General features: G+C 41.1%; 1 protein-coding gene across 1 annotated transcript in view; it reads left to right on the top strand.

The window, feature by feature from the left end:
- The window catches only part of b4galnt4a (beta-1,4-N-acetyl-galactosaminyl transferase 4a), a 421,360-nt gene that overhangs the window by 303,113 nt on the left and 90,702 nt on the right, over positions 1–27,545 (top strand). Inside the window, exon 7 of the mRNA XM_035790369.2 lies at positions 1,599–1,666. Within this exon, the coding sequence (XP_035646262.1) occupies positions 1,599–1,666 (68 nt within the window). The remainder of the gene's footprint in view (positions 1–1,598; positions 1,667–27,545) is intronic.

Here is a 27,545-nt window from a genome sequence, read left to right as displayed (position 1 = left end):
ATGACATAAGTATTTGATCACCTACCAACCAGTAAGAATTCCGGCTCTCACAGACCTTTTAGTTTTTCTTTAAGAAGCCCTCCTGTTCTCCACTCATTACCTGTATTAACGGCATCTGTTTGAACTCGTTACCTGTATAAAAGACACCTGTCCACACACTCGATCAAACAGACTCCAACCTTTCCACAATGGCAAAGACCAGAGAGCTGTGTAAGGACATCAGAAGGGAAGTTGTATACCTGCACAAGGCTGGGATGGGCTACAGGACAATAGGCAAGCAGCTTGGTGAGAAGGCAACAGCTGTTGGTGCAATTAGAAAATGGAAGAAGTTCAAGATGACGGTCAATCACCCTCGGTCTGGGGCTCCATGCAAGATCTCACCTCGTGGGGCATCAATGATCATGAGGAATGTGAGGGATCAACCCAGAGCTATACGGCAGGATCTGGTCAATGACCTGAAGAGAGCTGGGACCACCATCTCAAAGAAAACCATTAGTAACACACTACGCCGTCAAGAAGATAGCATATGATTAATGAATTACAGTGCTACCCTAATATTTTCTCAGTTCATCACAATTACATAGTGTCTCTTGCGGTGTCTCCTAACCAGCCTTGGGCTCCCAGTCAGCCCAAAGGTTATCTTAACAGCGGGTAAGGTGGTGATGACGGGACTGGCTTCCTCTCTAACATCAAAACATACCTGCAGACAGGAGACAGAAGGATAGAGAGAGAGCATGATTAAGCTTTGTTTAAAAAAAATTCTAACACAGGGATTCTTTAGCTAAATACCCCGGTACTGTACTGCCGACCATCACGTTGTACAGCACCATATTTTCCATTCCATCCTAAGAGAAACCCAGAAGGTTTTTCATTTTTCATGGAATAGAAACACCATAAAATTAATCAAATTACCAGTCGAAAGTTTGGACACACCTACTCATTCCAGGATTTGTCTATATTTTTACTATTTTCTACATTGTAGAATAATAGTGAAGACATCACAACTATGAAATAACATATATGGAATCAGTTAAGAACAAATTCGTATTTACAAGGACAGCCTACTCCTTCCTCCCAGTCGGACAATTGAACCCCGGTCTCCCGCAAGCTTGCAATATGGAAGACTATCGAATGGTTCTCAGAGATGCCCTCTGGTGGTCAAACTAGCACTAACTTGTATTAACAGAAAAAATGTCTGACAATTAAATGACGTACCACAGAATGCTGCGGCAGTCCTCAAGGTGTGCCGCAGTATGATGCAACTGTTAAAGGAGGAACCAATGATTGAAGTGGATTTAACAAGTGACATCAAAAAAGGTTTATAGCTTTTACCTGGATTCACCTGGTCAGTCTATGTCATGGAAAGATGAGTGGTTCTTAATGCTTTGTATACTCAATGTACAACCATGTTTTTATGCTTGCTCTATCATTTTCTTCTTTAGTTTTTGTACACCTCTCTTTCCTCTCCCTCGCTCTACCTCTACATATCTTTCCTTCCTTCCTCTCTGTCTCTCTCTCTCTCCCTCTATCTTTTTTTCTGCCTTTCTTTCCTCCCCGTCTCCCACACTCTTCTAATCTTTCTCTCCTGTATGTTACAGCTGGGGACTGAGTGGACTGCTCCAGGGGAGTTCAGCAAGTTCAGGTCCCAGTCCTCAAAGTCTGTGCAGTAAGTACCTGTGACAACACACACATGCACACACACAGAGTGATACACAGAAAAGTGGAAAGCAGCATAGTTTTCACCAACAATTTGTTGCATCTGATGCAGGCCATGCAGAGTGAACTTGGAAGTCTAAGCTGTCAACAATAACAACACCAAACATAGCTAATCAGGACAATGAGCCTCCTCAATTCAATTACATTTCAATTTAAGGGGCTTTATTGGAATGGGAATCATATATTTACATTAAACAAAGCAAGTGAAATAGATAAACAAAAGTGAAATAAACAATACAAAATGAACAATAAGAATTACACTCACGAAAGTTCAAAAACAATAAAGACATTTCAAATGCCATATTATGTCTATATACAGTGTTGTAACAATGTGCAAATAAGGTACACAATGTAAAATAAATAAAGATAAATATGGGTTGTATTTACAATGGTGTTTGTTCTTCAATGGTTGCCCTTTTCTGAGTCTGTACAAAGTCAAAGCTCGCCTTAATTTTGGATCAGTCACAGTGGTCAGGTATTCTGCCACTGTGTACTCTCTGTTTAGGGTGAAATAGAATTCTAGTTTGCTCAGTTTTATTTGTTAATTCTTTCCAGTTTGTCAAGTAATTATATTTTTGTTTTCTCGTGATTTGGTTGTGTCTAATTGTGTTGCCGTCCTGGGGCTCTGCGGGGCCTGTTTGTGTTTCTGAACAGAGCCCCAGGACCAGCTTGCTTAGGGGACTCTCCTCCAGGTTCATATGTCTGTAGGTGATGGCTTTGTAATGGAAGGGTTGGGAATCGCTTTTAGGTGGTTGTATAATTTAACGTCTCTTTTCTGGATTTTGATCTTTCTCGGGGATCAGCCTAATTCTCCTCTGAATGCATTATTTGGGGTTTTGCGTTGTATACAGAGAACATTTTTACAGAGTTCTGCATGCAGCATTTTTAGCCAGATCCTAATTTGTATGTCAACTTTTATGTTCCTTTTAATGGCGTAGAAGAAGGTTTGTGGAAGTTACCTGTGACGCTGATGTTTAGGCCGCAGTATGTATAGTTTTTTGTGTGCTCTAGGGCACCGGTGTCTCGACGGAATTTGTATTTGTGGTCCTGCTAACTGGTCCTTTTTTCGGAACATCATTATTTTTGTCTCACTGAGATTTACTGTCAGGGCCCAGGTCTGACAGAAACTCTGCAGAGATCTTGATGCTGCTGTAGGCCCTCCTTGATTGGGGACCAAAGCACCAGATCATCAGCAAACAGTAGACATTTGACTTGAGATTTTAGTGGAGTGTTGCAGTGCTATTGCAATTAGTTGATAAATATGTTGAGGACGGTGGGGCTTAAGCTGCATCCATGTCTCTCCCCACAGCCCTGTGGGAAAAAATTGGTGATTTTTGTCAATTTTAACCACACACTTGTTTGTGTACATACATTTTATAATGTCGGATGTTTTCCCAAAACACAACATTCCATCAATTTGTATAGCAGACCCTCATGACAAATTGAGTCAAAAGCTTTTTAGAAATCAACAAAGCATGAAAAGACTTTGCATTTGTGACTGACCAGCTCAAATTGGTCTTATGTAGCAACATTTGAAATGGTTCTTTACATTTGTTAAAAGTAGAGACTCAGAGCTAGAAAATGGTATATAATACACTGCAGGTTTGAGGAATAATGGGAAAGTATTTCTGCTTTGAAAGTTGATATACTTGAAAAACTAACTTTTGAGAAAAGGGCCTTAGAATGTTTTGGTACCTACTGGAGAGCTTTTCTTTGTCTACACCCATTCAGCATTGTTCACACCCTCTTAAGCCAGCCCCCCATGTGAGGTCATGTTCTAAACAGTGAATAGTGTAGTAAAGATTAATACTAAAAGTGGTAAAAGTAGTAGCCTACAAAATGGAAAAAAATCCAGGTAAACAAAGTGTCCAGATAAAAATAATTTATAAATATTAGATGGCGCTTACCCAGATACACTTGTCTAAATTGATGGGTCATGTGAAAGAAATGCTATAACCCCCAGCCACATCCAGTGGTGGAATAAGTACTAAATTGTCATACTTGAGTAAAAGTAAAGATACCTTAATAGAAAATGACTCAAGTAAAAGTAAAAGTCACCCAGTAAAATAGTACTTGAGTAAACATCTAAAAGTATTTGGTTTAAAAAATACTTAAGTATCAAAAGTAAATGAAATTACTAAAATGTACTTAAATATGGAGCCTTTCCACCAGCACTGTTCCATCCAGTCCAACCAGCTGTGGGATGTTGCCCCCCGTCACAGTGTTGTCCTTCACAACACCAGCAATCTCAGACAAAGTGTTCACTCTGTGTCATGCATAGGTGTAATAGGTGGCAGGGAAGTCAGGCGCAGGAGAGTCAAATGGAGTGTAAATATGGAGTCTTTTAATAAAGTTCCAAGAGTATGCTCCATAACAATAAATGTACAAACAAACAACATATGGGTACGAAGACCCGACGCGCACCTATACAAACAAACACACTACACTGACAACAAATCAATCTCTCACAAAGACATGAGGGGAAACAGAGGGTTAAATACACAACAGGTAATCAATGGGATTGAAAACAGGTGTGTGGGAAGAGAAGACAAAACCAATGGAAAATGAAAAAAGGATCAATGATGGCTAGAAGACCGGTGACGTCGAACGCCGAGCACCGCCCGAACAAGGAGAGGCAACGACTTCGGTAGAAGTCGTGACACTCTGGTCTTTCTGGAGGGCTGCTTGATGAGGACGAAGCACAGGTCGGGGGCAAACTTGGTGTGGCCTGTGATCAGGAAGTGAAGGTCCAGACTGTGGTGGAGCTTGTGCATTGTCCGCCAGGCACAGTACCAGAGCACAAACATATTGTTTTGGCAACCTCAGTGATCACAATTCATGTCCACACGTGTTTCCCCAACTCCGTAGTTGGTGAAGAAATGGTGCATGTAGTTGATGACTGCACTGCTGCCTTCGCTGGATGACATGCCTTCAATCAATCAGAAGGATAGTATACCTGCAAACAACAAAATAACATCAAGATAAATTACGATTAATTGTCTCACCCCTGTAAATCTGTCTTTGCACAGCTCAGTGAAGTGTATTTGCCTGCCTCCCTTATATATATATATATATATATATATATATATATATATATATATATACTGTATATATATATACTGTATATATATATATATATGCTACCGTTAAAAAGTTTGGGATCACTTAGAAATTTTGAAAGAAAAGCTAATGTTTTATCCATTAAAATAACATCAAATTGATCAGAAATACAGTTTCGACATTGTTAATGTTGTGAATGACTATTGTAGCTTGAAAAGGCAGTTTTTTTGATGGAATATCTACTTAGGCGTACAGAGGCCCATTATCAGCAACCATCACTCCTGTGTTCCAATAGCACGTTGTGTTAGCTAATTCAAGTTCCTAATTTTAAAAGGCTAATTGATCATTAGAAAAGCCTTTTGCAATTATGTTAGCACAACCGAAAACTGTTGTGCTGATTAAAGAAGTATTACAATTGGCCTTCTTTAGACTAGTTGAGTATCTGGATAAATAACTTTCTTCTGAAACTTGTCAGTCTATTCTTGTTCTGCGAAATGAAGGCTATTCCATGCGAGAAATTGCCAAGAAACTGAAGAACCCGTACAACGCTGTGTACGACTCCCTTCACAGAACCTCGCAAACTGTCTCTAACCAGAATAGAAAGAGGAGTGGGAGGCCCCGGTGCACAACTGAGCAAGAGGACAAGTATATTAGAGTGTCTAGTTTGAGAAACAGATGCCTCACAAGTCCTCAACTGGCAGCTTCATTAAGTAGTACCCACAAAACACCAGTCTCATCGTCAACAGTGAAGAGGCGACTCCGAGATGTTGGCCTTCTAGACAGAGTTGCAAAGAAAAGACCATATTTCAGACTGGCCAATAAAAATAAAATATTAAGATGGGCAAAATAATACAGACACTGGATAGAGGAAGATTGGAAAAAAGTGTTATTTATTCAAATCTAAGTTTGAGGTGTTCGGATCACAAAAGAACATTCTGGAGATGCAGAAAAAACAAAAAAATGCTGGAGGAGTTCTTGACACCATCTGTCAAGCATGGTGGAGGCAATGTGATGTTCTGTGGGTGCTTAGGTGGTGGCAAAATGGGAGATTTGTCCAGGGTATCAAATCAAATCGGAAAAACTCCCTACAAAGGCCAAAACCTAGGAAGAAACCTAGAGAGGAACCAGGCTGTAATGGGTGGCAAGTCCTCTTCTAGCTGTGCTGGGTGGAGATTAATAACAGAACATGGCCAAGATGTTCAAATGTTCATAAATGACCAGCACGGTCAAATAATAATAATCACAGTAGTTGTCGAGGGTGTAGCAAGTCCGCACCTCAGGAGTAAATGTCAGTTGGCTTTTCATAGCTGATCATTAAGAGTATCTCTACCGCTCCCGCTGTCTCTAGGGAGTTGAAAACAGCAGGTCTGGGACAGGTAGCACATCCGGTGAACAGGTCAGGGTTCCATAGCCGCAGGCAGAACAGTTGAACCTGGAGCAGCAGTACGGCCAGGTGGACTGGGGACAGCAAGGAGTCATCATGCCAGGTGGTCCTAGGGCTCAGGTCCTCAGAGATAAAGAAAGAGAGAAAGAGATAATTAGAGAGAGCATACTTAAATCCACACAGGACACCGGATAAGACAGCAGAAGTACTCCAAATATAACAAACTGACCCTAGCCCCCCGACACAAACTACTGAGGCATAATTATTGGAGGCTGAGACAGGAAGGGTCAGGAGACACTGTGGCCCCATCAGATGATACCCACGGACAGGGCCAAACAGGAAGGAAATAACCCCACCCACTTTGCCAAAGCACAGCCCCCACACCAGTAGAGGGATATCTTCAACCACCAACTTACCATCCTGAGACAAGGCCAAGTATAACCCACAAAGATCTCCACCACGGCACAACCCAAGGGGTGGCGCCAACCCAGACAGGAAGATCACGTCAGTGACTCAACCCACTCAAGTGACGCACCCCTCCTAGGGACGGCATGGAAGAGCACCAGTAAGCCAGTAACTCAGTCCTTGTAATAGGGTTAGAGGCAGAGAATCCCAGTGGAGAGAGGGGAACTGGCCAGGCAGACACCGCAAGGGCGGTTTGTTGCTCCAGAGCCTTTCCGTTCCCCTTCACACTCCTGGGCCAGACTACACTCAATCTGACCCACTGAAGAGATGAGTCTTCAGTAAAGTCTTAAAGGTTGAGAGCGAGTCTGCGTCTCTCACATGGGTAGGCAGACCATTCCATAAAAATTGAGCTCTGTCGGAGAAAGCTCTGCCTCCAGCTGTTTGCTTAGAAATTCTAGGAACAATTGGGAGGCCTGCGTCTTGTGACCGTACGTGTAGGTATGTACGGCAGGACCAAATCAGAAAGATACGTAGGAGAAAGCCCATGTAATGCTTTGTAGGTTAGCAGTAAAACCTTGAAATCAGCCCTTGCCTTAACAGGAAGCCAGTTTTGGGAGGCTAGCACTGGAGTAATATGATCACATTTTTTGGTTCTAGTCAGGATTCTAGCAGCCGTATTTAGCACTAACTGAAGTTTATTTAGTGCTTTATCTGGGTAGCCGGAAAGTAAAGCATTGCTGTCGTCTAACCTCGAAGTAACAAAAGGTTGGATTAATTTTTCTGCATAATATTTGGACAGAAAGTTTCTGATTTTTGCAATGTTACGTAGATGGAAAAAAGCTGTCCTTGAAACAGTCTTGATATGTTCGTCAAAGAGAAATTAGGATCCAGAGTAACGGCGAGGTCCTTCACAGTTTTATATGAGACGACTGTACAACTATCAAGATTAATTGTCAGATTCAACAGGGTAAAAGGGATCTTGAAGAAGGAAGGCTATCATTCCATTTTGCAACGCCATGCCCTGTTGAAGGCGTTTAATTAGAGCTAATTTCCTCCTACAACAGGACAAAGACCCAAAGCACAGCTCCAAACTATGCAAGAACTATTTAGGGAAGAAGCAGTCAGCTGTTTTTCTGTCTATAATAGAGTGGCCAGCACTGTCACTGGATCTCAATCCTATTGAGCTGTTGTGGGAGCAGCTTGACCGTGTGGTATGTAAGAAGTGCCCATCAAGCCAATCCAACTTGTGGGAGGTGCTTCAGGAAGCATGGGGTGAAATCTCTTCAGATCACCTCAACAAATTGACAACTAAAATGCCAAAGGTCTGCAAAGCTGTAATTGCTGCAAATTGAGGATTCTTTGACAAAAGCAAAGTTTGAAGGACACAATTATTATTTCAATTAACAATCATTATTTATAACCTTGTCAGTCTTGGCTATATTTCTTGTTTTTTTGCAACTAATTTCATGTATGTTTTCATGGAAAACAAGGACATTTCTAAGTGACCCCAAACTTTTGAACGGTAGTGTGTATGTGTGTATATATATATACGCATATACTTATTTGTTTGTGTATATCTATCTATCCAACTATATCCTTAATCAGTATAAAGGAGGAAATGTTGCTTACTTGTTGAGCAAAATCAAATCTGTAATGCATCCTGATGAGACAACTGCAGGTTGTCTTCTGGTTGTTTTGCAGTCAGCAAACATCTTCTGGTAAACAGACCACTCACTCTGAACAAACAGGAGATGCTGCTCTTGCTTCTTCATCTTCTGGTAGATTGTCAGATATGAAGACCTGATAGTTGTTCCTCTGGCAATGCCAGCACAGGTCTGTCCTGGGCTTAGTGCTTGTGATGTGGGGCAGAGGTTTTCTCCACAGACTCCTGAAGGAAGACCCGACTACACGTAACTCTGGAAAATATAGAAATAATGTGAGATCAATAAAAGTTGTGCCAATCATGTCAATTAAATATTCTAAATGTGTTTATGCTTAACATGCCAAGTGGTGTGATCGATTCCTGCTGCTTTCGTCACATGGGATGGCAGCAGCTTTCCACCAAAGTGTTTGTGTCCTGGGTGGTGCCCTGGTAGTACTATCACATTATCTTCTGCGTAGTTGTTGATGAAGTTCACCACTCGCTGCAGGTCCTCATGCTTCAGGTGTAACCTTTGTTTGCTTGGGCCATCTCTCTTTTTGATGGGAGGCATTAGACCATTCACCTTGTATGACTGGTGGAGGAGAGTCAGGCGTGTTCTACTGATGCTGAAAGACAAATTCCAGATACTAACGTTACACACACTTCATACACGTAGGTCAACTTCTTCCGGGACAACAACACCGTTGATTGCCGTTTCTTCCCCGTCACTGTCATCAGAAGACTACAATGTCTTCTTCTGTGAAAATGTTTTTACCCCAATCAGGGATTTCCTCATCGTCTGATTCATTTTCAGAGTCAGCGTGGCACGATTGTCCTCCAGAAAGTAGTCCATCACAACTTTTTCCCACTGACCTTTGTAGCACCTGAAAAATTAAAGGCAGCAATGTTATTGATAGCAGTAGCAACATATTTGCAGTTCTCAATGGTTACCGTTATATCTTTCGGAAATTCTGGAATTTGTGGTCTGCATATTTTATCAGTTCATTTAGGATACCATCAACACCACAGGCCTTTTTGGGTTGGAGGGTTTGTGTTTTGTCCTGTAGTTCATTCAATGTAATTAGAGAATCCAGTGGGTTCCGGTAGTCTTTAATAGTTTATTCTAAGATTTGCATTTGATCCTGTATATGTTTTTGCTGTTTTTTCTATGTTAGAGGGCCAAAAAGATTGGAGAAGTGGTTTATCCAGACATCTCCATTTTGGATAGATAACTCTTTGTGTTGTTGTTCGTTTAGTGTGTTCGCATTTTCCCAGAAGTGGTTTGATTCTATGTATTCTTCAATTTACGTTGAGCTGATTTCTGACATGTTGTTCCTTATTGTCCGTAGTGTATTTCTGTATTGCGTTTGTGATTTACCATAGTGAAGGCGTAGGCTCAGGTTTCCTGAGGTCTCTATATTTTTGGCTGGACAGGTTTCTACATTTCTTTCTTAGGTTTTTTTGCATTCTTCATCAAACCATTTGTCATTGTTAATTTTCTTAGGTTGTCTGCTTGCGATGTGTACATTTGAAGGGGAAGCAGAGAGGTCAAATATACTGTTTAGGTTTTCTACTTCCAAGTTTACACCTTCACTATTACTGTGAAACATTTTGTCCAGGATGTTGTCTAAAAGGGATTGAATTTGTTGTTGCCTAATTGTTATTTGGTAGGTTTCTACACTACTTTATTTGCATCTATAGATTTCCTTAATATTATTAATTTCCTTTGGCTTTGATGCCTCATGATTGGGTATTGCTCGGTTCAAGTAGAATGTGATTTTTGCTGTCAACTGATATGGGTGTCAGTGGGCTGACTGAACGCTCTGAGAGACTCTGGGTTGAGGTCAACGATAAAATAGTCTACAGTACTACTGCTAAGAGATAAGGTATAGGTGTACCTACCGTAGGAGTCCCCTCAAAGCCTGCCAATGACTGTACATGACCCAGCATGCAACAGAGCTGCAGGAGTTGTGAACCATTGTTGTTGTTTATGTTGTCGTAGTTGTGCCTATGGGGGAGGGAATGCGTTCACCTCCAGGTAGGTGTTTGTCCCCCTGTGTGCTGAGGTTGTCAGGTTATTTTCCAGTTCTGGCATGTAGGTCGCCACAGACTGGTACATGTTCCTGGGCCTGGAAATGATTGATTTCACAATCTAGGATGGTATGGGGATTCTAGTGGGTTGGATATAGGTATCACACAGGAGGACATTTGTCTTTGTTGAGATCATTTCCTTCTTAATTTCTAGCCAAATGAAAACATTCCTGTTTTGATTACTTTAATCGGGTGAGTCAGGTCTGCTCTCTACCAAATTAACATACCCCCTGTGTCCTTTCCCTGTTTCACACTCAGTAGTTTGATGGATGGGGACTACCAGCTCTCTGTAACCTGGAGTGCAACCAGTGGGTCCATACCATGTTTCTTGAAGGATGATAATGTCTGTATTTCAGATTTCTTTGGTGAAGTCCAGGTTGCTCTTTAGGCAAAAGGCAGATATTTTTGTTTTACCTTTATTTAACTAGGCATGTCAGTTAAGAACAAATTCTTATTCACAATGATGTTCTACGAACAGTGGGTTAACTGCCTTGTTCAGGGGCAGAATTACATATTTGTACCTTGTCAGCTTGGGGATTTGATCTAGCAACCTTTCAGTTATTGGCCCAACACTCTAACCACAGGGCTACCTGCCGCCCCATATAACCTCAGGCCTTGCATATTCCAGGATGAGATGGTGAAAGTGTCCAATATTGTGAGTCGTGTGGTTGGGCCTCAGACCAGTAAGTGTGAGCAGAGTCTGCTGAGCATGCCATTGGCTTGGTCTAGTGTAAGAGTGGGAGTTGGGCCTGTTTGCCTGCTCACGGCCTGGGTTTATGTGTGACTTTGAGGCCCTCTTTGCGGGAGTGAGGGGTGTGGACATGGTTGATTTGGAGGGGGGGTTGAATGTGGCTGGTGGTGCTGTGGTCTGGATGTAGGTCCTCTCGGCGTGGGTCATCTATGTGTAGGTCCGGGGGGTAGGTGGGTCCCGCAGGTCTGGAAGAGTGTCTCGCTGGTCTGGATGGGGTGTCTGATGATCTGTTGCTCCTGTGTGAGGTGGTAGGGCTGCGGTGGGGGCGATGTCCTTTAGGGTCCTGGCGAAGGTGGGCACTGCGTCTTGTATGGGTGGACCTGGTCATAAAGGTAAAGGCTGTTCTTGTCCAGGGTGGAGTGGTGGGCCAGGTAAACATTTGGTTTTGAGGCACAGTCATGGGAAATACTTGCATTTACCCACTGTATGGTAGCAAGTTGGAGAAAAAAACATTTGTGCGTTGGGGGAAGTAGCATGATATTTTTCAATCACTCCCTTGACTGCTATGGACACCCTTTCCTGCTGTGCTCTCAGGTCATTTGTGCCTGTGTGTATTATTATGTGGCTGGGTGACCCCAGTTGGTCCACAGCCAAAAGGTCTAGGGAGCTATCAGGAGGCTGACAGGGGGGTTCTCAGAGGGGGTGAGATCCCCTGGGCTTGGGCTTCTTCATTTATCTTTCCTGCTGTGATGTTGAGGCTATGGTTAGGATCTGAGGTGGGCTGTTCTGCTGACTTCTCTGCAGGGGTGTCCAGCTCTCTAAAGGGTTGTTCTCTGTCACATGTCATCTTTCTCACCTTCTCCTTCAGCACTCTCACCTCCTCTAGTGCTCTGTTCTTTTCCTGCCGCTGGGCCTTCTTCTTCTGCTCCTGCTCTTTCTCCTGTTGAAGTTGTCTCGCCCCAGTCCAGAGTGCAGGAATGTCTCTCTCTTCCTCTAGCTCTCCGGGTCTGGTTGAGGGGGTGGTGTTGTGCTGGACTGTTGTCTTGGTCTGTGCTCTCCTGTCCTTGTTGGGCTCAAGGGCTTTGATACCTCTCACTTCACACCTTCGTGCTAATTGAAATTCTAGCTGGATCTGTTCCATTTTTTTGCAAGCTTGGTAGTCTTAATTTAGCATTCAGTCCTTATAAAGTAAAACATATTATTATAATGTATTTTTCTTCATGGCTTTAAAAGTAGCTTCAGACTAAACATTACTCACTCAGTTCCAGGTTGGATGTTTTTTTCAAGTTGCTGTTGTGATTCTTTTGCTGATCCACTGTATGGTTTGCCAGAGAATTTTCTGTATAGTCCTTGGGAATAAGAATCATTAGTAGCAGGAAGCTTTCCAGGTAATTTTGTCCAAAATCAGGTTGTAGGTCTGGAGTTTAGATTTTTCAGTGAAGGTTATGTTGTGGAAGCGAGTAAGTATCCTGTTCCTGTGGAAAAAATCCAAGTTTATCTAACTCTAAATCTATCTTTTTGTAAAAAAAAAAAATGCTGAAACATTCAGGAGCTCGTCTACTCTTGACCTCTCGCTTTCTCTCCTTCTGTTCTTATTGTTTCCTTTGAAGAGGCCCCTCTGTCCATAACACTTACCATAACACTCACAGAAGTGCCCTTCGGTGTTCCCTGTGTCAAGTAGCCTTCTGTCGGTCACCCTATTCCCTTTATAGTGCATTACTTTTGACCAGGGCCCATATGGCCCAAAGTAGTGCACTATATAGGGAATAAGGTGCCATTTGGGACATAGTTTCTGACTCTGGTGGCCTACTACATGAAATTGTCTCTGTTGAAAGAGGATCTACTTGAGTGGCTTTTTAAAAAGATGGTTACAGGACACAGCACTGTGTTGGAGTGCTGACTGGACACTTGATAGCAGTGTGTGTGTGTTGTGTGTGTGGGGGGTTGTGTGGGGGGTTGTGTGGGTTTGTGTGTGTGTGTGTGTGTGTGTGTGTGTGTGTGTGTGTGTGTGTGTGTGTGTGTGTGTGTGTGTGTGTGTGTGTGTGTGTGTGTGTGTGTGTGTGTGTGTGTGTGTGTGTGTGTGTGTGTGTGTTTGAGAGACGGAGAGTGTGAGTGTTTGTGTGAGTGTGTGTGTGTGTGTGTGTGTGTGTGAGAGGAGAGTGTGAGTGTTTATGCAGACTCTCATAGGGAGCACAAGTGAGAGAGCACAATTACCTCAATCAAAGTTTGTACCGAAAGATGTAGCCTGAATATCCTATCATTATAGAATATGCGTAAAATGCATCCTCCAATTTCAACGTCGGACTATGCCCACAAATATTGTGTCAATAAAATGTTCTATATTTATTGTTTTACCTCAACCTATGCATACTTAATATAAAAATAGACCATCATCATTGTCAATTGTGAATGACAAATATTCACGATTTAACGGTTTAACTGCATCTGCCTGCCAGTCATTTGATTGATCTCAGTCAGTTTCATGGGAATAGCCTATGCACTTCCATGTTCTTGAATTACTGTTTCGTGAGATGAATTAGAGCAGATGGTGCTATTAGCCTTTCTTGTATATTGTTTCAATCAAATCAAAATCAAATAAAATTGTATTGGTCCCATACACATATATAGCAGATGTTATATATGCCATTTAGCAGACGCTTTTATCCAAAGCGAGTTACAGTCATGTGTGCATACATTCTACGTATGGGTGGTCCCGGGAATCGAACCCACTACCCTGGCGTTACAAGCGCCATGCTCTACCAACTGAGCTACAGAAGGACCATCGCAGGTGTAGTGAAATGCTTATGTTCCTAGGTCCAACAGTGCAGTAAAACCTAGCATAGGTCTATATCCTACGCTTTGTTGCGCGATCTGTTGAGTTTTGGTGCATTCATTTTTTTAAAGGGGACTATTCAGCTATTCAGCTTCAGCTAACCATCCTACAGTCTCATTAGAAATGAGGTGTTTTTGGTGTAACAGTAAAGTTATAGAACTACTATGCTATGGTATTTGGGTTCTGTTATGTAAAATCCTAATTCATCATTATGTGATCTTGCCAGACATTGATTCAGCTTTGATTTAACTTGACTAAAATGAGCACCATTATAAGAAGTGATAATCTTATATTTGTAATACTAATAATAAGTGATGAATAGCACAATTAGGTGTAGGCAACAGATCATGATGAGTTTTATTTTAAACGATTGGAGCACCATGCAACGATGTTAAACAAGTTGAAGCAACTTGTGGTGCTGGAGGACAGCTGAATGTTATCTCTGCCATTTGGCCTGTTCAGGAAAAAACAAACACTAATTTGCAGAATAGCCTAAAAGGCCTACGACTACATGGTATTTGTAGGCTAATATACAATGCATGCTAATATACAGTGCATTCGGAAAGTATTCAGACCCCTTCCCATTTTATGTTACAGCCTTATTCTAAAAGTGATTAAATAAATACATTTCCTCATCAATCTACACGCAATACTCCATATTAATAACAAAGCAAAAACAGTTGAATAGATTTTTGCAAATGTATTACCATTTTTTTTAAAGAAATACCTTATTCACAGAAGTATTCAGAGACTTTGCAATGAGACTCGAAATTGAGCTCAGGTGCATCCTGTTTCCATTGAACTTCCTTGATGTTTCTACAACTTGATTGGAGTCCGCTTGTGGAAAATTCAATTGACTGGACATGATTTGGAAAGGCAACCATATATAAGGTCCCACAGTTGACAGTGCATGTCAGAGCAAAAACTGAGCCATGAGGTCGAAGGAATTGTAAGTAGAGCTCCAAGACAGTGTTGTGTTGAGGCAGAGATCTGGGGAAGGGTACCAAAACATTTCTGCAGAAGAACCTTCCAGAAGGACAACCATCTCTGCAGCACTCCACCAATCAGGACTTTATAGTAGAGTGGCCAGACAGAGGCCACTTCTCACTAAAAGGCACATGACAGCCAACTTGGAGTTTATCAAAAGGCACCTGAAGGACTCTCAGACCATGAGAAACAATATTCTGTGGTCCGATGAAACCAGAATTGAACTCTTTGGCCTGAATGCCAAGAGTCATGTCTGGAGGAAACCTGGTACCATACCTATGGTGAATCATGGTGGTGGCAGCATCATGCTTTGGGGATGTTTTTCAGCTGTAGGGACTGGTGAACTAGTCAGGATTGAGGCAAAGATGAACGGAGCAAAGTACAGAGAGATCCTTGATGAAAACCTGCTCCAGAGCGCTCAAAGACTCACCTTCCAACAGGACAACGACTCTAAGCACACAGCCAATACAACGTAGAATGGGCTTTGTGTCTTACCCAATAGCCAATAGCTAAATATCCCAAGCAGGGCTACAGCAGGAGTCAAGTTCCTTGGGCTTTGCGGTGGCCACTCTGGTTTGGGTGTCCTTGGCAGGAACAGTGTCAAGTGGTCACATATCATTGAGTTCAAATTTATCAAAGGAGGCTTGCCACCACCAGAGAGAAGACAGGGTTGAAACCAGCATTTACCTCTAGGCTGCTATACATATTTGTTTTTTCATTCCATCGTTTTTCAAGGAATTGTTGTGGTAATGAAATATAATTCATTTAAAATTGGCTAGAAATAGTTTTAACAGCATCGTGTATTTTCAAATTTAAAAAAATGTCACGCTCAAGCAGCACTACACCCCTGGGTGTGGGGGATCGTGTTTGTTTGTATATGAGTGACAGAGTGAGTTAGTGCAGACTCTCATGTTTCTGTCTCTGTGTCACTTGAAGTGTAATATGAGATCTAGTTTAAGACTTCCCTTTGCCCTTCCTCTACCTTCTCTCCTTTTCCACTGTTCTTCCTCTCTTCCTCCCCCTCCCCTCTCCTCACTCCTATTCAACCCTTCTTCCTCTCTTCCTTTACTCCACCCTCCTCCTCCATCCTTTCTAAAAAATGCCTTTTTATACACTGAGGTACATAGAGCTGTAACTGTTGCATAGCTTGTCACGCACACACTAGGGCTATTACGGTGGCCTTATTACCGCAACACCGGCGGCCACCAGTAATGGTGGCAGTCCAAATCCACGTGACCATTTAGTCACGGTCTGCTGATGGTCATTAGTACTCTACCAAACTTGCTAACTGCCTCGTACTCAGCACTCTATTGTCCCTCTAATCACTCTGACATCAATGCAAATGTGATCAAAAATATAATCAAACACTTCATTTACAGCCCATGAGCTCATGTTGTGCTACATTTCTATGGGCTATGCAATTGCGTAAGAAATCAGAGTTTTGATGGCCTCTTAAAAAAAGGAGGATCCAATCAATTTGATATAGGCTTGGCCTGCTATATTTATTTATCAACTTTCTTAATATTAAGCACATTGCTTAGCTTTACAACAAGAGTTTAGCATACCTGGCTGGCATGAAAATGAACCACGGGAAAAGCGTCCTCCATTTGATATTTAAGTGCAGAGATGCTATTTAAGTGCATTTTTCCCCCCATACCCATGTTCTGAAACTGGTGCATGATAATGGTCCATTCTAAATCAAAACTAAACTAAACTAAACTTCACACATATATTATTTAGGATATATGTAAAGACAACATGAAATTAAGAATAGTCTGATTGGTGACAATATGTGACTTGTTTCAGGAAACTAGGCATCTGTCGGGCTCCTGAGTGGCGCAGTGGTCTAAGCCACTGCTTCTCAGTGCTAGAGGCATCACTACAGATCCTGGTTCGATTCCAGTCTGTATCACAACCGGCTGTGATTGGGAGGCCTATAGGTTGGCGCACAATTGGCCCAGCTTTTACTGGGGTAGGCCGTCATTGTAAATAAGATTTTATTCTTAACCTCTCTGGGATATGTGGGACGGTAGCGTCCCACATGGCCAACATCCAGTGAAAATGCAGAGCGCCAAATTGAAATAAATGATTATAAAAATTAAACTTTGATGAAATCACACATTCAACATACCAAATTAAAGCTACATTTGTTTTGAATCCAGCCAATGTGTCAGATTTGAAAAATGCCTTTCAACCCTGCAGGCACGACACAAAACACAGAAATAAAAATATAATTCATGCCTTACCTTTGACAAGCTTCTTCTGTTGGCACTCCAATATGTCCCATAAACATCACAAATGGTCATTTTGTTTGATTAATTCCGTCGATATATATCCAAAATGTCAATTTATTTGGCGCGTTTGATCCAGAAAAACACCGGTGCCAACTTGCGCAACGTGACTACAAAATATCTCAAAAGTTACTTGTAAGCATTGTCCAAACATTTCAAACTACTTTTGTGATACAACTTTTAACGTAAATAATCAATAAAATTGAAGACGGGATAAACAGCGTTCAATACAGGATAATAACAGTGTAGCGAGCAAGTTAACCTCGTTCTGGATGGCCGTACTTCTTCATTACACAAAGGAAAAACCTCAACCAATTTCTAAAGACTGTTGACATCCAGTGGAAGCGATGGGAACTGCAAGCCCCTGCCTTAGAATTCTAGATTCCCAATGAAAGCCCATTGAAAAGATGGTGACCTCAAAAAAACACATCCTGGATGGTTTGTCCTCGGGGTTTCGACTGCCAAATAAGTGCTGTTATACTCAGACATCATTCAAACAGTTTTAGAAACTTCAGTGTTTTCTATCCAAATCTACTAATAATATGCATATCCTGGCTTCTGAGCCAGAGTAGCAGGCAGTTTACTTTGGACACGCTTTTCATCCTGACGTGAAAATACTGCCCCCTGTCCCAAAGAAGTTAACTGACTTGTCTAGTTAAATTAAAAATAATATAAATGTTGCGTGTCACTACTTTTAAAAAAAATCTAAATACGTTTATTGGCAGAAAGGCCTTTTGGAACATGTGAACTTTCATGTGCCTAATAACAAACTTGTATGCCATCTGTAAATACGAATAAAATTGTTAAATTACACGCCTAGTTGGTTTAGCAATGGAACAAGTAAGAAACCTTCCCGCTAGCCATGATTGGCTGAGATAATAAGTGGTCTGAACATGCCGAGAGATGAGTTCGGATTGGTCTGCGGTGTAGCACACGTCTGTCTACAATATGAGCTGGTCAGTATGTGTAGGTAATCCTTTCTAATGCAGCTTTTTCTAAAGATATCATGTAGTAGAACTGTATAAGTGTTGCTGTCCGCTTTCTGGAGGACCGAGTTTTGAAATCAGTGGAATTAGAGTATGATAGCTAAGGAGATGGAGAAATGTGCCGTTTGATTGCAAATATGCAGACAGATTTGAAAAGAGAACACTGTTGTATAAAACACCTAACTCCAGATTACATTTTCAAACTAAGGGCAACCATGGCATCTGTGACAGAGAGGGAGAAGCGTCCATAGATAGTGTAGCTAGCCACATTTTCCGATATTACACATTTCTAATTTAGTCAAAAAGTAGTTTTCATTTCAAGTTAAAGTGTACTGTTAGCTAGGTAGCTAACATTAGTTGGCTGCTAGCTAACGTTATGTGTATGATATGTGTAGCATTCGTATCTCAGAGCCATTTGCGTTGCTTGTAATAGCCTAATGTTAGCTAGCTTACATTGAACCTGGTTGGTTTGCTACCTGCAGATTCATGCAGGTTAGTAACATTATAAATTCGGATTATGGTACATTGTTTCGCTAGCTAGCTACATGTCTAAACAAAACTATTTCACTAGAATGTTTATGATGTCACTGCCACAACTGTCGATAGATGTAGCTGGTAAATTCACTCTGGCTATCTACTCCATTTTAAGAGCCTCTCACCTGACTGTGCTAGAGCGCAGAATAACATGCTGACCAAACCGGAAACTTTGCGTGCGCGATCGTTGCAAAATAAATGTAGGAATCCATGTTATTCAATTATTGCACCCACACTGCTTTACGCGACAACGAGCGTCTGCGATGCCAAGGGCTAAAATATAACTCCTTTCTATTGCTGACGCAGATCGCGCTGCAAGTCCTGCCTCTCCCATCTCCTCTTTGGTTTATAGGAGCAGGCACCCGAGTGCCATCGTGGTAAAACTATGTAAGTTTAGATTCGATCACCATATAAATTGAAAGATGAAAAAGCCTGGAAGGAGGAGAGATGACTAGAAATGATTCGGTTGGCCGTTTTATGTATGGATTAATTGTCGGAGTAGAGGACCTTAACAATTCAATGTTTATATCCCAGGACAAATTAGCTAGCAACAGCAAGCTAGCTAAATAGGACAGATTAGCTAGCAAGTGCAAGCTAACTACCTAAATTGTCATACATGTTTAATGCTTTTCGATCTGTCCACAAATTAATATAATTGGTTCAGAGTTTGTTTTGATATTTGAACCTGCGTGTCGTGATTGCGTTTGGTGTAGAGGGACAAAATACATTTATGCAAGACAGCATACGATGGTGCACACGCACAGCCGGTTTGGGTGTAACTGACAAATTTACGAATGCTCAACACCAATTGAATGTGGCCGGTGCCAGTAAACATTGGCAAAAACACATAATTAAAGTGTTGCCAGCAGCACAGTTGCAGTCACCAACACTCAGGATAACATGAAAACAGCGTAACCAGCTCTGCTAGGGCGATTAAAATGGTCGGAGTGAGCTCTCATTTGTGTCTGGAAGTAGCTAGCCAGTTAGCTTAGGTGCTTGACTGCTGTTGTTAGGTCAGAATGCTCGGATCAACCATAGTTTTCGGCCAGAGCGTTCAGTGCGCATTTTGAACACTTCTGAAATCTGGAAAATAAATGCAGCAAGCCAAGTTCTGTGACTACGCGTGACGATGTGAAGCTAACTGGACTTGAAAGGATGCTATGCACTGTTTTGTTTTCCATACACAAAAAGCTACAAACACAGAGGAGTGCACGCTGCGGGCCAAAGGTTTCACACGGTGAGTCATTTGCTTTACTTAGCTAACGCTAGATATTAACAGGATATATTTTACCATTATTTGTGTGTGGCATAGTTTTGGATCATTTCTAGTGTTAGGATTCTTATCCCTATCCGAATTGTGCAACAACACGCCTCCTGCCAGGCACCATGTTTTCAGGTTAGCTAACTAACCAATAGACAAGCTAGTTAGCTATCTAACCCACACCTTGTAATACAACACATTGAAGGATATTGGTTTAATATGTGTGGATGGAAGTATGGCTTTGAGAAATAAATCATCTCCTCAATCTAACCATGCTTTTTGGCAGTATGTAACTATGCCACCTAGCTAGCTTGTTGGAGAGCAGCTACAGGCCACAAAGTTATCTGGCATGGAGGTGCACAAAATGGCAGAGCTCTGAGTGCAGTGCTGCCTGCCTACATTGTAGCACTGCCAGCATTGCAGTAAGGGAATTTAATTGCACATTTAGAGTAGTGAAACATTCGATTACAAACCAATTCTGAATTGGATGCTTACGTTCTAAAGAAAGGTTTATTTTCTGAAGTGGACGTAAATAACTTTTAATTTTATTTGATCCATTTCATTTTGCCAAATGAAATCTGTATGAACAGTTATGGGGGCAACATACTTTTACATGTAGACTACTTAACATTTAAGCTTACTGTATGTTAAGAATAGTAACACTCCTAACATTGACACTTTCTCTCTTCAGGCCATACTGAATGATGATGGTGCTCATCTAGGCTTCATGCTACCAATTAAAGGTAAGCTTTGTATTAAATATCTGGAGATACACAAAATAATGCTCTGTTGTTGTGACAGATTTTTCAAAAGGGTTGTACAAGGTTGTGACTAGATAGACTATAGCTACAACGGGAAGTGAGTTTTCGTGGCAGGTTAGGAGAGCATTTTAGCTAACCCTAACCGTTTTCCTAACCGTAACCTAATTCTCCTAACCTGCTATGTTAATATTCTTAACCCGCAGTGTAAGTTCTGCTACGAAAAAGTCACTTCCGGTCATAGCTGTTATAATGTGTATGCTGGGAGTCGGGAAGCAAGTACAGGGAGTGCAAATTGAATAATAAATAAAATATGGAAGAAACACGACTAGCGTACATGAAACACCTGAGGAATAAATCAAGGGGAGTGACAGATATAGGGGAGGTAATCAGGAAGGTGATGGAGTCCAGGTGAATCTCATGAGGTGCAGGTACGCGTAACGATGGTGGCAGGTGTGCATAATAATGAGACAACTGGCTATGTTGAGCGCCAGAGAGGGGGAGTAAACGTGACAGCTGTATTCCACCTAGTCAAAACTGTTGTACAGGGGAGAATATCAAATGCATTTTCTTGATTCCTCACATCCTCTCTCCACACTCTTTCTCAAGAGTTCCCTCCATTCTGACCTTATCCAATGGGTTTTGATCCAATATAAATAGAAAGGGATAATGTCCAATCACCTTAATACTGCTCCCAAATAGGCCTGTTTATGAACATAATCGGAACCATTTTACAGATAAGATTGCATTCACACATCTCCAGTAGTTGCATTGCAAGCATGCCATAGACGTTGTCACCATAAAACCAGGAAGGTGAACCATTCTAATAAGTTTGGTTGTTGTAACATTTTACGAAAAAACAAGCAATCAGTTAAAAAATAATAACAATTAAAAACATGTAAAATGTAATGATATCATAATATAGCCAGGATAAAAAGGGTTTGGGTTTTGAACATATGAAATGGAAAACAACACATTTTTACAGGTTTCATACCATTTCTAAATACAAGGTTCACGGTATTCACTGAGGATCTACTCTCACCTTTTATGATGGGAATGGACACGTAGCCTATATCATGAATAGGGTTTTATGCACGTCCAAAACGGGACCTGCATGGCTAAAATAATGGGGGCCTACCTATGCATAGATAAAAAAGGGAATGTCGTCTCACAGTTACCTCTTTCAACCTGATATTTTAATTTCTTTATATATATATTTTAATTTTAATTTACCCATATTTTACCAGGTAAATTGACAGAACATATTCTCATTTATAGCAACAACATGGGGAAAAGTATCAGGGGAGAGGAGGGGGGATGAATAAGCCTATTGTAAACTGTGGATGATTAGGTGACTGTGATTGTTTGAAGGCCAGATTGGGATTGAGATTTGTTTCCAAACGGTCTCAGGAGCCAAACTCTTTATCGACAGTATTGACTAGAGGTCGGCCGATTCATCGCAATGGCCGATTAATTAGGGCCGATTTCAAGTTTTCATAACAATCGGTAATCGATATTTTTGGGCGCCGATTTAAAAAACAAATATATATATATATTTTTATACATTTATTTAACTAGGCAAGTCAGTTAAGAACGTATTCTTATTTTCAATGACGGCCTAGGATCGGTGGGTTAACTGCCTCATTCAGGGGCAGAACGACAGATATTCACCATGTCAGCTCGGGGGATCCAATTTTCAACCTTACAGTTAACTAGTCCAAAGCAATAACGACCTGCCTCTCTCTCGTTGCACTCCACAAGGAGACTGTTACGCGAATGCAGTAAGCCAAGGTAAGTTGCTAGCTAGCATTAAACGTATCTTGTAAAAAACAATCAATCATAATCACTAGTTAACTACACATGGTTTATGATATTACTAGATATTATCTAGTGTATCCTGCGTTGCATATAATCTGACTGAGCATACAAGTATACAAGTATCTAAGTATGTGACTGAGCGGTGGTATGCAGAAGCAGGCGTGTAAAAATTCATTCAAACAGCACTTTCGTGCGTTTTGCCAGCAGCTCTTCGTTGTGCGTCAAGCATTGCGCTGCTTATGACTTCAAGCCTATCAACTCCTAAGATGAGGTTGGTGTAAACAAGTGAAATTGCTAGCTAGTTAGCACATGCTAATAGCGTTTCAAACGCCACTCACTCTGAGCCTTCTAGTAGTTGTTCCCCTTGCTCTGCATGGGTATTGCTGCTTCGATGGTGGCTGTTGTCGTTGTGTTGCTAGTTTGAGCCCAGGGAGGAGCGAGGAGAGGGACGGAAGCTATACAAGAACATAAGAACATCCAATAGTCAAAGGTTAATGAAATAGAAATGGTATAGAGGGAAATGGTCCTATAATTCCTAAAATAACTACAACCTAAAACTTCTTACCTCATACCATATTGAAGACTCATGTTAAAAGGAACCACCAACTTTCATATGTTCTGAGCAAGGAAATGAAATGTTAACTTTCTTACAAAGCACATATTGCACTATTAGTTTCTTCTCCAACACTTTGTTTTGCATTTTTTAAACCAAATTGAACATGTTTCATTATTTACTTGAGGCTAAATTGATTTTATTGATGTATTATATTAAGTTAAAATAAGTGTTCATTCAGTATTGTTGTAATTGTCATTATTACAAATAAATAAATAAATACAAAAATTGGCTAATTAATCGGTATCGGCTTTTTTGGTCCTCCAATAATCGGTATTGTTATCGGAGTTGAAAAATCATGATCGGTCGACCTCTAGTATTGACTACTTCACAATTGCATTGGGCAGACAAAAAACAGTGTCTATGCTTGATTTTTTATCAAATAAAATTAAATGGGGAAAAAACATTTGGGCAGTGTGCGTCACAGCTGAATAGGCTGTGTTTCTGCTCTCTAAATTCATGCCATAACCAACTGTGTTGTTCTTAAATATCCCTATCAGCGCTTTGGGCATTTCTGGACCTGGTGTTAGGGCTGGAAAAGGCCAGTGTGCCAGTTCACACTAGCACCACCTTAACGCCACCTGAAAATAGAGCCCTCAACATAAAAATGTTTCTCTGGTGGATCATTTTTTATTTTTTATTGTTGATGTACCAGGTTAGATTAGTAAGTCTGTCATAAAATGTATTTATCATTATTTATCCTTTTAGGAAGTACATGATGTCAACAGGGCATACCACTGTTCTCAGTGCTCATCCTGTGTTGCTACGTGAAGAAGTTTAGGATTTTTCAAAACATGCAAGGTAGGTTTCTGGTTACTGTTGATTATTGTGCCAATTCCCAATTAACTCACCTAGTCCCTATCCACCTGTGGCTATCTGAGAGGATTAGATGGGTGAGTATGGTGTTAACTTTATCCAGCCAACCATCGGTCAGGGTGGATATATTGTTCTATAACATGTCTATTTAGTATTCTCATCTCAAGTGGATTTGTGGATTTCAGGTGGAGGATTCTGATGAGCCAGAGCTTGGTGACGCACCTGTAGCCCTACTTACAATCGTCAGTGACGGCGCCAAAAAGAAAGTCCACTACAATCCGGTCAAGATTTCCGTTATCTTGTAGAGTGAAGTTGTGGTGACCGACAGTGGGGTTCAGAGGGAAGATAGACCATATTTTGTATTTTCTATGTCCTCTCTCCTCCTTCTCAAAACCCATTGGAGGACACGAGGAAACAAGGAGAGAGGATGGAGGGAATTGAGGAAATGCAACTGAAATTATTCCAATTAATATTGGCTGTGTTAATGTTACACAGATTATATGCAGGCCTGTGTAGAATAATGGGAGAAGCATGCCACCAATATGTTTTATTCTGCACAAATCTATTGTCTTGGTGACCACTGACCTTTTACTGCGGGGATCAATTTTACTCTTTAGAAATGTTTATTTTTACTGATTCATTAATATATAGTTACTTTGTTCCAAGCATGTTGTCCATAGTTTGTAAAACGTGGAAGTTAGATAGTCCTACCACTGACCAAAATTATTTTGGGGCTTACATACAGTTGATGTTGGAAGTTAACATACAACCTTAGCCAAGATTTTCACAATTCCTGACATTTAATCCCAGTAAAAATTGCCTGTCCGTTAGGATCACATCTTTATTTTAAGAATATGAAATGTCAGAATAATAGCAGAGAGAATGATTTATATCAGCTTTTATTTATTTCATCACATTTCCAGTGGATCAGAAGTTTACATACACTCAATTAGTATTTGGTAGCATTGCCTTTAAATTGTTTAACTTGAGTCAAACGTTTCAGGTAGCCTTCCACAAGCTTCCCAAAATAACTTGGGTGAATTTCCACCCATTCCTCCTGACAGAGCTGGTGAAACTGAGTCAGGTTTGTAGGCCTCCTTGCTCACAGACACTTTTTCAATTCTGCCCATACATTTTCTACAGGATTGAGTTTAGGGCTTTGTGATGGCCATTTCAATAGCTTGAATTTGGTTTCCGTCAGCCATTTTGCCACAACTTTGGAATTATTGTCCAAGCATTGTCCATTTGGAAGACCCATTTGCGACCAAGCTTTAACTTCCTGACTAATATCTTGAGATGTTGCTTCAATATATCCACATACTTTTCCGCCCTCATGATGCCATCTATTTTGTGAAGTGCACAAGTCCTTCCTGCAGCAAAGCACCCCCACAACATGTTGCTGCCAACCCCGTGCTTCACGGTTGGGATGGTCTTCTTCGGCTTGCAAGCCTCCCCCTTCATCCTCCAAACATAATGAGGGTCATTGTGGCCAAACAGTTCTATTGTTTCATCAGACTAGAGGACATTTCTCCAAAAGGTACGACCTTTGTCCCCATGTGCGGTTGCAAACCGTTGTCTGGCTTTCTTTAATGGCGATTTTGGAGCAGTGGCTTATTCCTTGCTGAGCTGCCTTTCGGGTTATGTCGATATAGGACACGTTTTACTGTGGATATAGATACTTTTGTACCTGTTTCCTCCAGCATCTTCACAAGGTCCTTTGCTTTGTTCTGGGATTGATTTGCACTTTTCGCACCAAAGTATGTTCATCTCTAGGAGACAGAACGTATCTCCTTCCTAAGCGATATGACGGCTTCGTGGTCCCATGGTATTTATACTTGCGTACTATTGTTTGTACAGATGAAAGTGGTACCTTCAGGCGTTTGGAAATTGCTCTCAAGGATGAACCAGACTTGTAGAGGTCTACAAAAAAGAAATTCTGAGGTCTTGGCTGAATTATTTAGATTTTCCCATGATGTCAAGCAAAGAGGCACTGAGTTTGATGTTTTGCCTTGAAATACGTGAACAGGTACACCTCCAATTGATTCAAATGATGTCAGTTAGCCTATCAGAAGCGTCTAAAGCCATGACATAACTTTCTGGAATTTTCCAAGCTGTTTAAAGGCAGAGTCAACTTAGTGTATGTAAACTTCTGATCCACTGGAATTGTGATACAGTGAATTGTAAGTGAAATAATTTGTCTGTAAATAATTGTTGTAAAAATGTGTAAGTCGCTCTGGATAAGAGCGTCTGCTAAATGACTTAAATGTAAATGTAAATGTAAAAATTGCTTGTGTCATGCACAAAGTAGATGTCCTAACCGACTTGCAAAAACTGTAGTTTGTTAACAAGACATTTGTGGAGTGGTTGAAAAATGAGTTTTAATGATTCCAACCTGAGTGTATGTAAACTTCCGACTTCAGCTGTATGTAAAAAAATACCCTTGAATGAGTAGGTGTGTCCAAACTTTTGACTGGTACTATACATATATCCTCGTGCATCTGAATCGTTTAGAGTAGCTGCCTCTCTTTGACTCCACTCCCTCTCACACTATACTCAGGTCTGCAGCCCTTGTGTTTATATCTTACAGATGACCTCTCTATTTTCTCTAAGCATGATTGTTGAACACACAGGTGGGATTCTATATCGCCAGCCAACCAAACATCTACCCTGTAGGGAGAGATTTCATTAAAGCACTGCATGGTTTTGTCGGACTGATCTATACCCCTCCCACACACACACACACACACAAGTGCATACGCACACACACACACACACACACACACACACACACACACACACACACACACACACACACACACACACACACACACACACACACACACACACACACACACACACACATCATTGTTAATGTTCCTGCCATATTCTGCCTGCACGGTTGGTTTACCCTGTTGTCGTCATGTTACTGCCAGATATGGTGTCGTTTTTCAAGCAGGGAGTTAAAACAGAAAATCTTTCCGCCCCCTCGTCTGTCTGTCTGTCTGTCTGTCTGTCTGTCTGTCTGTATGTGTGTGTCTGTGTGTCTGCCTGTCTGTCTACTGCTGAGCTAACAAGGTCTGCCTTCAGAGACAGCAGACACAGATACCATGGTGTGTTCCTGTTGTGAGTGTGTCAGTGTGACAGAGCTGTTAATGTGTGAGAAAGGGTGTGTATGTTCTGTTTGCATTCCTGTAAGATTGGATGGACTGACATGTTTTTGATTGTATCTGTGTCCAATGTCACACATGCAGCTAACAATAATATATGGAAATGTCTGCCCTCCTCAAAATTACAACCAACTAATTGCAGCATTACCTCAAAAATGGAAGAGTCAAGTGAAAGGGGGAGAAAGCAAGGAATTGTCTGTCAGCCCTGCATTAAAGACCAACGTTGGCTAAAGAAAATTGCGATAAATAAAAACGTATACGTGTTTAATTTAAGAAGCAAAAAATGGACAGCTGTGCCATACAGATTGCAAAATAGTTGGGAATAGATGTTCTACATACCGGTTCCATGGCAAATGGTTTCGGAACTGATACACTAAACAACGCTGGATTAAAAACATAGAGTTTTTCTATTTAAATTATTATACAGAAATTATTGTATAATACCAATAGAATGCTACATATACACACATACACAGTGGGGGAGTATTTGAT

Source organism: Oncorhynchus keta, chromosome 17 (assembly GCF_023373465.1).
Source record: "Oncorhynchus keta strain PuntledgeMale-10-30-2019 chromosome 17, Oket_V2, whole genome shotgun sequence".
Lineage (NCBI taxonomy): Eukaryota > Metazoa > Chordata > Actinopteri > Salmoniformes > Salmonidae > Oncorhynchus > Oncorhynchus keta.
The sequence above is the reverse complement of the archived record's forward strand: the minus strand, read 5'-3'. Positions and strand labels throughout refer to the sequence as shown.